The 10,251-nt window shown below is 47.1% G+C and overlaps 1 protein-coding gene across 1 annotated transcript in view; it reads left to right on the plus strand.

The window, feature by feature from the left end:
* The window catches only part of CHKB (choline kinase beta), a 67,896-nt gene extending 58,421 nt beyond the window's left edge, over positions 1 to 9,475 (plus strand). Inside the window, exon 11 of the mRNA XM_033958879.1 lies at positions 7,772 to 9,475. Coding sequence (XP_033814770.1) covers positions 7,772 to 7,828 — 57 coding nt within the window. The 3' untranslated portion in view covers positions 7,829 to 9,475. The remainder of the gene's footprint in view (positions 1 to 7,771) is intronic.
* The last annotated feature ends 776 nt before the right edge of the window (positions 9,476 to 10,251 follow it).

Raw genomic sequence — 10,251 nt, forward strand, 5'->3', positions numbered from 1 at the left:
CTCTTCCAACAGCAGATTTCCAACCTCCTTCAGCTCAGAAAGTTTATGGTGCGCTCGATTTACGACTCCTTCGAGCTTACTTCACGAGCCTCCGCACTGGCTGTGGCCATGCGACGCCTAGCCTGGCTGAGGGTGTCTGACCTTGATGTAAACCACCAGGACCGTCTCGCCAACGCGCCCTGTCTTGGTGACGAACTTTTTGGGGAGTCTCTTGATACCACAACACAAAAACTTTCGGCTCATGAGACCAGATGGGACACCCTCATTAAACCCAAAAAGAAAACTCCACCGGCACGACCATACAGGCCTCAGTCCTCTTATCAACGTCGATTCTCTGCCAGGCCGCTGAATCCTCCTCAGCAGCAATCTCGCCGTCCTCGCCAACAACAGCACACTCAGGCTCGCTCTCAGTCTCACCAGGCGACCAAGCCTCTCCCTCAGACTAAACCTCCTCAGCCCTTTTGACTCCTTTCTCCAGGGCATAGCCAGTCTCCACCCTTCGATGCCTCTTCCTCAACCTATCGGAGGCCGCCTCACCATCTTTCTCCAACGCTGGGAGGCCATCACATCAGACCTGTGGGTTCTCAACATCATCCGCCACGGATACTCACTAAGGTTCCAGACTCTTCCCATAGATCATCCTCCCGTAGAGTCTGCTTCTCACTCCTCCCAAACTCCTCTCCTCCTCAGGGAGGTCCAATCCCTCCTCCTCCTCAATGCCATCGAAGAAGTTCCTCCAGACCAAAGGGGTCAGGGATTTTACTCCCGCTACTTCCTGGTACCCAAGAAAACGGGAGATCTTCGTCCCATCTTAGACCTCAGGAACCTCAACAAGTGTTTGGTCAAAGAAAAGTTCAGAATGCTCTCCCTGGCCACGCTTTATCCTCTTCTATCTCAACACGACTGGCTATGTTCCCTGGACCTCAAGGAGGCCTACACTCACATCCCAATCCATCAGGCTTCGCGTCGCTACCTCCGATTCCAGATACAAAATCACCACTATCAGTACAAGGTGCTGCCCTTTGGTCTCGCATCATCACCCAGGGTGTTTACCAAGTGCCTGATTGTGGTAGCGGCTTTTCTCAGGTCCCACAACCTACAAGTGTTCCCATACTTGGACGATTGGTTGGTGAAAGCACCTACATCTCCGCTTGTGCTGCAAGCCACTCATCAAACCATCTCTTTCCTCCATCTCTTGGGGTTCGAGATCAATTATCCCAAGTCACACCTGCTTCCTACGCAGCGCCTGCAGTTCATCGGAGCAGTTCTCGATACCAATCAGATGAGGGCGTTCCTTCCTGCCGACCGGCACCGGACGCTACTTCACCTTCCATCCCTGCTCGCCAGATGATGGTCCTTCTAGGCCACATGGCCTCAACAGTCCATGTGACTCCTCTGGCACGACTCCACCTCAGGATACCTCAATGGACCCTTGCCAACCAATGGTCACAGACCACGAATCTTCTTTCTCATCCCATCTCTGTGACATCGTCTCTTCAGCAATCTCTTCAATGGTGGTTGAACTCCTCAAATCTCTCCAGGGGACTTCTCTTCCATCCGCCTCCTCATTCCATGGTCATAACCACGGATGCTTCCCCCTATGCATGGGGGGCCCACTTGGGCGATCTCCGCACCCAGGGACTTTGGACCCCTCAGGAGCGTCAACATCACATCAACTTCCTGGAGCTCAGAGCCATGTTTTATGCTCTCAAGGCTTTCCAGCATCTCCTCTACCCTCAGGTTCTTCTCCTGTGCACGGACAACCAAGTCGCCATGTACTACATCAACAAGCAAGGCGGCACCGGATCTCGTCCCCTTTGTCAGGAGGCCCTCCGAATCTGGACCTGGGCCATAGCCCACAATCTGTCCCTCAGGGCTGTCTATATCCAGGGCGAACAGAACTCCCTGGCCGACCAGCTCAGCCGCATCCTGCAACCTCATGAGTGGACCCTGGACCCTCCTACTCTCCACTCCATTTTTGCTCGCTGGGGCACCCCGCAAGTGGACCTATTTGCAGCTCCTCACAACCATCAGCTGCCCCAGTTCTGTTCCAGACTCTTCTCTCCGCATCGTCTGACCCCAGATGCATTCCTACTCGACTGGACGGATCGGTTCCTCTATGCCTTTCCTCCGCTCCCTCTGATGTCGCGGACCTTGTTCAAGCTCCGCAAGGACAGGGCCACCATGATTCTCATCGCCCCCCGGTGGCCCCGACAGCACTGGTTCTCCCTCCTGCTCCAGCTCAGCTCCAGGGAGCCCATTCCTCTTCCTGTGTTTCCTACTCTGCTTACACAGCAGCATCAGTCTCTACTGCACCCCAATCTGTCTTCCCTCCACCTGACTGCTTGGTTTCTCTCGGGCTGACCTCTCCAGATACCCTGTCTCAGCCTGTCCGTCGCATTCTGGATGCCTCCAGGAAACCCTCCACGCTCCAATGTTACCATCAGAAGTGGACCCGGTTTTCCTCTTGGTGCCTCCTGCATCATCACAATCCCACCTCATTGGCGGTAGAGACCATTCTGGACTATCTGCTCTCTCTGTCCGAGGCTGGTCTCAAGTCTACCTCAATCAGAGTCCACCTCAGTGCCATCACTGCGTTTCATGAGCCTATCCTCGGAAAACCTCTCACGGCTCACCCTCTGGTTTCCCGCTTCATGAGAGGCCTCTTCAACATCAAACCACCTCTACAGCCTCCTCCTGTCGTCTGGGACCTAAATGTGGTTTTGTCAGCCCTCATGAAACCTCCTTTTGAGCCTCTTGCTACTACTTCGCTCAAACTTCTCACATGGAAGGTGCTTTTCCTCATTGCCATCACCTCTGCCAGGAGGGTCAGTGAGCTGCATGCACTGGTCGCCGATCCACCGTTCACTGTTTTTCACCATGACAAGGTGGTTCTGCGTACCCATCCTAAATTCCTTCCCAAGGTGGTTTCGGCTTTTCACCTCAACCAATCTATTGTATTGCCTGTCTTCTTCCCGAAACCCCATTCTCATCCTGGGGAACAGGCGTTACACACACTGGATTGTAAACGTGCCCTTGCATACTACCTTGACCGTACCAGGGCTCACCGATCCTCTCCTCAACTTTTTCTGACCTTCGATCCCAACCGTCTGGGTCGTCCTGTCTCTAAACGAACGCTGTCCAATTGGCTTGCTGCCTGTATTGCGTTCTGTTATGCTCGGGCCGGCCTGTCACTGGAAGGAGCTGTCACGGCCCACAGGGTCAGAGCTATGGCTGCTTCTGTGGCTTTCCTCCGTTCCACGCCTATTGAGGAAATCTGCAAGGCGGCCACTTGGTCTTCAGTTCACACGTTCACTACTCACTACTGTCTGGATACCTTCTCCAGACGGGATGGACACTTCGGCCAATCTGTGTTACAAAATTTATTTTCCTAATGGCCAACCATCCCCCCTCCCTCTCTGTTAGCTTGGAGGTCACCCATACGTTAAGAATATGCTGCCTGCTTGTCCTGGGATAAAGCACAGTTACTTACCGTAACAGGTGTTATCCAGGGACAGCAGGCAGATATTCTTACGACCCACCCACCTCCCCGGGTTGGCTTCTTAGCTGGCTTATCTTAACTGGAGACCACGCACTCCTCCGTCGGGCGGGAAGGCACCAGCGCATGCGCGGTGCCGCCAACTAGAACTTTCTAGTTAAAAAGGTCCGTACCGGGGCTCCGTCGGTGACGTCACCCATACGTTAAGAATATCTGCCTGCTGTCCCTGGATAACACCTGTTACGGTAAGTAACTGTGCTTTATAGAAGGAAGGTCATTCCAAACTTTTGCGAATAAAAAAAGAAATTGATTGACAAATTTGGCCATAGTTTATATTTCTGAGAGCTCCTAGAATTAGAGATTTCTGTGAATTAAATGAGACGTAACCAAAGGAGAAAAAATACCATATAGGATTTTAAAAATTACAGTTGCACATTTAAATTGGATCCTCCAGTAAATGGGAAGCCAGTGAAGGGAACTCAATAAAGGTGTGACATGATCATATTTATGTTTACCGTATATCAGTTTAGCCGCCGTATTCTAGATAAGTTGTAGCCTCCTCAAATTACATTTACTTAAACAAGCATAAAGCGAGTTGCCATAGTCCAACTGAGGTAAAATAATGACCTGAACCAAAACTGCAAAATGTTGCTGGAAAAAAAAGTCTAATCCTTGCTTTGTCATCGACTCTGTGTTACTTTCAGCAAACTGTTTCATCTTTCTTTGCTCCTCTGTATCGAGTTGTAATAGGATAATAGCTTGTCTGTTTTTGCCAATAGAAGCTATACCGAGTCAGGCCAATGGTCCTTCTAGCCCAGTGGCCAATCCAGGTCAGAAATACCTGGCAGATCCAATAGTTTCAAGATTCCTTGCTACCGATCCTAAAGCAAGCAGTGGCTTCCCCCATTTCTATCTTGATAGCAGGAGCAAATTTCCTACCTATACTGGTTCCAATTGCAAAATAGGTGCCATGACCTAATGCAATGGTAACCATTGCATTAGGTCATGGCACCATTGCATTAGGAGTAACAGCACAGGGGAGGATCGAGTGCCACTAGACCTCTAGGGCTTCCTAAGGTAGGCCTGGGGAGTGCCTACAGGTGGTTGGGTGGGATGGGGAGAAGAATGTGATTGAGGGGGGAGGGCAAGGGTGAGTGAGTTTTGGGCATCAGTTTGAACATGCATAGTCATTTTCAGCTAAAACCCAAACCCAGATTTCATTCTGGTTTCAATGCCAAAACTGAAATTCGGTCAGCTGCTACCCATCTATTCCACAGTCATGATGTTCATTTGTGTAAGTGAGAGCTAGAGGCCAGATTCCTGGGATCGCCTCTCCTTGGGCCTATGAAATGGAACATCTTCTGCATTCCTAGCCTGCCTAGGCAACGGAAGACTTCACTTGCGAATCAGACCCATTGAGCTACAAAGATCAATTACTTGATCTTTTTTTTTTTTTAACTTTATTCATTTTCGAACTTACAATAAGTGTGTTAATATGTTAAAACAATTAACAATAAGTATATCACTTAATAATCATCAATAGTACAAATGATATATTCTTATCTCCCACCCTTCCCACCCCTTCCTATTATATAATCAATACCTTGTACAATATGTAATCATATAATTATCCCCCCCTCATAATTGAACCTGTAAATTTAAGGGAAAAAAATGTCATCTAATCAGTACAATATTTTGTTAATGGCTCCCACACATCTTGAAATTTCCTAAAACATCCTCACTGTATTGCAATAAATCTTTCCATTTTATAAATATGACATAAGGAATTCCACCAGAAATTATAATTTAATCTACTCCAGTTTTTCCAATTATACGTAATTTGTTGAATGGTAACCCCAGTCATTATAAGTAATAATTTGTTATTATTTGAAGAAATCTGACTTTTTGCTCTCATTGCCATACCAAACAGCATAGTATCATATGATAATGCCACTGGATTGTCTAATAAACAATTAATTTGGTCCCAAATTGATTTCTAGAAAGTCATAATAAATGGACAATAGAATAATAAATGATCTAAAGTCTCTGCTTCGAGATAACAGTGCCAACATCTATTAGACTTAGAGCTATCCAATTTTTATAACCGAACAGGGGTCCATAATGCTCTATGTAACAGTAAAAAACAGGTTTGTCTCATAGATGCCGACACTGTACATCTCATCCTCCAAGTCCAAATTTGTGGCCATTGAGACGCATTACTTGATCATTTTTACATTGAATCTTTCCACCATGCAATATGTAAACCAGTGTATATGGTCATGCTACTGAGAGTTCATTTCCATTAGACCAGCGTCTCACAAACTTTGTCAAGCTGCGGCACACTAAACCGTTTTGGCCATGGCTTGAGGCATCTGGAAGTGCACGGACATACGCGATGACATGCGCATGCATGATGTCATAATGACGCATTCGCAAAAGCCCTACAGATGGACCCTGAGCCGCCAGTGGGGGGTTCCAGAAAGGAAGACGCACGATGAGAAGGAGAGGTGCTGGCACCGGCTGACTGCCTACAGTATGTGCCTTGCGCCACGAGAGGCACATTCTATAGGCAGTCAGGCGGCGCCTTCACCTCTTCTCCACCCCAGTGTCTCGGGAGGCACGCAGTTTGATACACCGTGTTAGACTCTAAGACCCTGATTCTGCAAAGTGTGTCCCGATTGTATGCAGCTGTAGGCATCCTACAGCTGTCTCTCAGCCAATCGGGAGGCACTTTTTCAAAAAAAAAAAAATGCTCCTCAGGCAGGCCGCTTATATATAAGGCGTCTCCGGGAGCCTAGGGAGGCCCGCAAGCTCGCCTAAGTCTAGGTGGTAGTCTTAGGCGAACCTAGGCAGCCCTACGCGTCTCCCTAGCAGAGCGGGAGACGCTTACAATGTAGGCTAGCAAAATGCTGGCCTACATGGTAAGTAGACGCGGCTGCTATACTTAATCACGGCAAGGGATCTCACTGCCGCGATTAGTATAGCAGCTGCAACTACGGCTGCCAATCTCCCCTCCCCAAACCCCCTGACGATCGCGGCAGGAGGGTGCCCAACCCCTCCTGCCAACAAAACCCGCAATCGCCAGCAGGAAGGTGCTCAACCCTTTCTGCCAGTAGCCCCCCCACTCACCCTACCCCCAATGATCGCAGCAGGAGGGTGCCCAACCCCTCCTGCTGGATCCCCCCCCCCCAATGAAACCCCGTACCCCAGAACCCCTCCTTGGGCTTACCTGTAAGTTGGCCGGATGGGTCCTCGCACTGTCCTGCCAGCAGGTCCGCCTCCGTCCAAATGAGGCGGGCTCGCCCCTCCCATGCCCAAACCCATAGGATAATGCCTAAGGCCCCTCCTATAGCGGGAGGGGCCTTAGACACCAGGGCCAATCAGGCCCTCGGATCCTGTGGGTTGGGCAGGGGAGGGCCGGGCCCACCTCATTTGGACAGAGGCGGGCCTGCTGGCCGGACAGTGCAAGGACCCATTCGGCCAACTTGCAGGTAAGCCCGAGGGGGGATTCTGTGGTGCGGGGTTTCATTGGGGGGATCCGGCAGGAGGGGTTGGGCACCTTCCTGCTGGCGATCTTGGGGGGGGCCGCTGGGGAGGGTCCGGGGAGGGGGGTTGAGACATTTTGGTTGGGGGGATCGTTGGGGAGGTCTAGCGATCTTTGGGGGGGGGTTATGTCAGGGGAGGGTTTGGGCACCCTCCTGCTGCAATCGTCGGAGGGTAGGGTTGGAGAAGGGAATCTGGTGGCTGTAGCTGCAGCCGCTATACTAATTGCAGCAGGGAGATCCCTTGCCACGATTAAGCATAATGGCCGTGTCTAAACAAACCCGATTCTGTAACCGGCATCTGCAACATGGACATCGGTTATAGAATCAGGCTTACTTTGAGCGGGTGTAGGCCCAATTCTGTATAGGACGCCCAGGACGGGCATCCTATATAGCAGTGATTCCCAACCCTGTCCTGGAGGACCACCAGGCCAATCGGGTTTTCAGGCTAGCCCTAATGAATATGCATGAGAGAGATTTGCATATGATGGAAGTGATAGGCATGTAAATTTGCTTCATGCTTATTCATTAGGGCTAGCCTGAAAACCCAATTGGCCTGGTGTTCCTCCAGGACAGGGTTGGGAACCACTGCTATATAGAATCCAGCCCTAATTGTCAAAACTAGGTGCATGAAAAGTTTTGTGTTCATGAAGATAATCTGTGTTGTCCTTTCCTTCGTGTTGCTCATTGGTATTTTTCCTCCTTTTTTTTCCCCCTCCCCCCGCTGTAGGATTATGCTCAGTCTCGGTTTGATGCCTACATCGCACAGAAAAATGCTTTGCCTTGAATCCAGTCCAGCCTTTATGGACCACCCTTGGCTTGTGTACCTTCCTACTTGATCAGCTGCAATGAAGCTTGCCACTGCTCTGATCTCTGCTTCTTGGTCTGCATACACCATTCCTGGTTCTGGCCCCCTGGTCCCCCAGTTGTGCTGAGGAGCGGGATGGGAAATGGGAACTTAGGGAGAAGAATGATAGATAATGAAGGGAGCTTTTGAGTCTCCTTAACCTATAACAGGGCGTTTTTAACTCTAGCCCTTCTGGTTTTCAAGATATTCACAATGAATATGTAAGTGATAAATTTACTGCCTCCTTTGTATGTAAATATCATGTATATTTTTATAGATATCCTGAGAACCAGATTGGCTTGGTGTGTCTCAAAGACTGGTTTAAGAACCCCCTTATCTATGTTGTAAAACTTAGTCAGAAGCAAAGGCTGAATAGACCTGCACCTTCTTGTGAGGTCTTATGACCCAACTTCGTATCTAGAGCAAGCAAGACAAAAATAAGCTTACAGGCATCAAGGGTAACATGATAAAACAATATAAGCAGTTCTTTTTCATAAGAAGAGAGCGATCGTACAAGGCGATGATAGAACCCTGGAAATCTATCAAACAGGGATGGATGAAGGCTGAAATAATTCATAGCAAAGCTGTATCACCTGGTGCCATTTACTCTCCTTCCCACTCCCTTGTTGCATACACGCATTAAGATCTAGGCATAATTGATGAGGGTAAATGATGGAAAAGTATAAGGCAGGGCTGCCCAATTCCAATCCTCGAGATCTACTGGCGGGCCAGGTTATCAGGAAATCCACAATGAATATGCATGAGAGAGATTTGCCTGCACTGCCTTCTTGGTATGCAAATCTCTCATGCATGTTCATTGTGGTTATTCTGAAAACCTGGCCTGCCAGTAGATCTCGAGGACCGGAATTGGGCAGCCCTGGTATAAGGATAGATTTGTTCCTTATCTGGTTAAAGGGAACCGATGCCAGTAGTGATGGATCCTGTACTCTGTGTTTCTGTTGCATCTACAACTCTCTCTTACAACCCATCACCACTTTGCACATTATTAGTATAATAGCAATCTTAGAGGCAAGTAGTACTGTGATAATTTTGTTATTAATTTATTTTTCTTTGTTGATTCAGATTAGTCTGTAAAGATGATTTGTTTTTCTGATGAATTTCTTATGTTAATAGTTCTTTGACGGTTTCTAATGTTAGAGCCTGGAACTGCAGCTAAAGACTGAGTAGCACTGGTGTTGCTGGTCACAGTTCTTGAGCTATCCTGGCTAGTATGAATGGGCCAGGTAAAACTTATTTTTTGTCTAGTTTCCAATATCGTTTCTGTTTTCAGTATATCCCAAAATGGAACAAAGTGACTTTACATCCCTACTAGCCACTAAGACCTGGAAATATGGTTGAGAAGGACATGGGAACAAAGTGCTACCTTGGCTATTTAAAGACCAAGGTAACAACAACAAAAAAAAGAGCAAAGTATTAATCTACAAAACTTTAACAGGTTTTGTATTAAATTTTTTTATAACTTGGGAAATAACACTGACACAATAAATTGCAGTATTACTACACTATATAATGTAAGACTACAGTGATTAGATCCCAAATGGAAAAAGAATAAGTAGGGAAAGCATATGGAGCATAGGTCATGAGATTCTTTACAACATTTCTCCATGTAAATGCATGCTTGCATATCTATGTGTGACCAGGAGAGAAGATGAAAGGGGAAGTGCAATGCTTTTAGTCATATTAGATTGAAAAAATTAGGACACCCTATGAAATATTCAGTTCTTTGTTAAGAAATGTTCACATATCGATGTCATATCTTTTTTTATTATTTATCTTTGGGAAAAAAGTGATGTAATTGTAGGTAAACAACAAATATTTTCATTGCTTTAGTCATGAAACAAGATATGCACAAAAATGTGTATTCTAACTGAGGAATAAATTAGGACACCCCCCACATATCCTCCCACTTTAAAGTGGTTCAAATCCCACACAGGTGTATCACATCAGATGCACATGATTAGAACATCATTACTCAGAATTTTTGAAAGAGGCTTGCCCTACTTAAACCTCAGACATTTAGTTTGGTGTGCTCATGACTGCTGCAGTGAAAGTGAACACCATGGTGTAAACAGATTGCAGTGCTATATGAAAAGCAAGAAAGTGTTTTTATGACTAATTAACAGATGGCCTTTTTCCAGGACTCATAAGAAATAGAAATTCATTGGTTCATAGTGGAATGAATAGATACCTATTATTCTTCGTTTCCTGGAAAAAGAAGGTACTATTTTGTTTCATACAAATCTCCACTAATCACTAGAAGATTTTATTAAGGAAACTAAAAGTGTATGTGTGCATAGATAAGACAATTTTGGCTAATATCTTTGCACTTAACTTCCGTCACT

Source organism: Geotrypetes seraphini, chromosome 9 (assembly GCF_902459505.1).
Source record: "Geotrypetes seraphini chromosome 9, aGeoSer1.1, whole genome shotgun sequence".
In the NCBI taxonomy this organism is placed as follows: domain Eukaryota; kingdom Metazoa; phylum Chordata; class Amphibia; order Gymnophiona; family Dermophiidae; genus Geotrypetes; species Geotrypetes seraphini.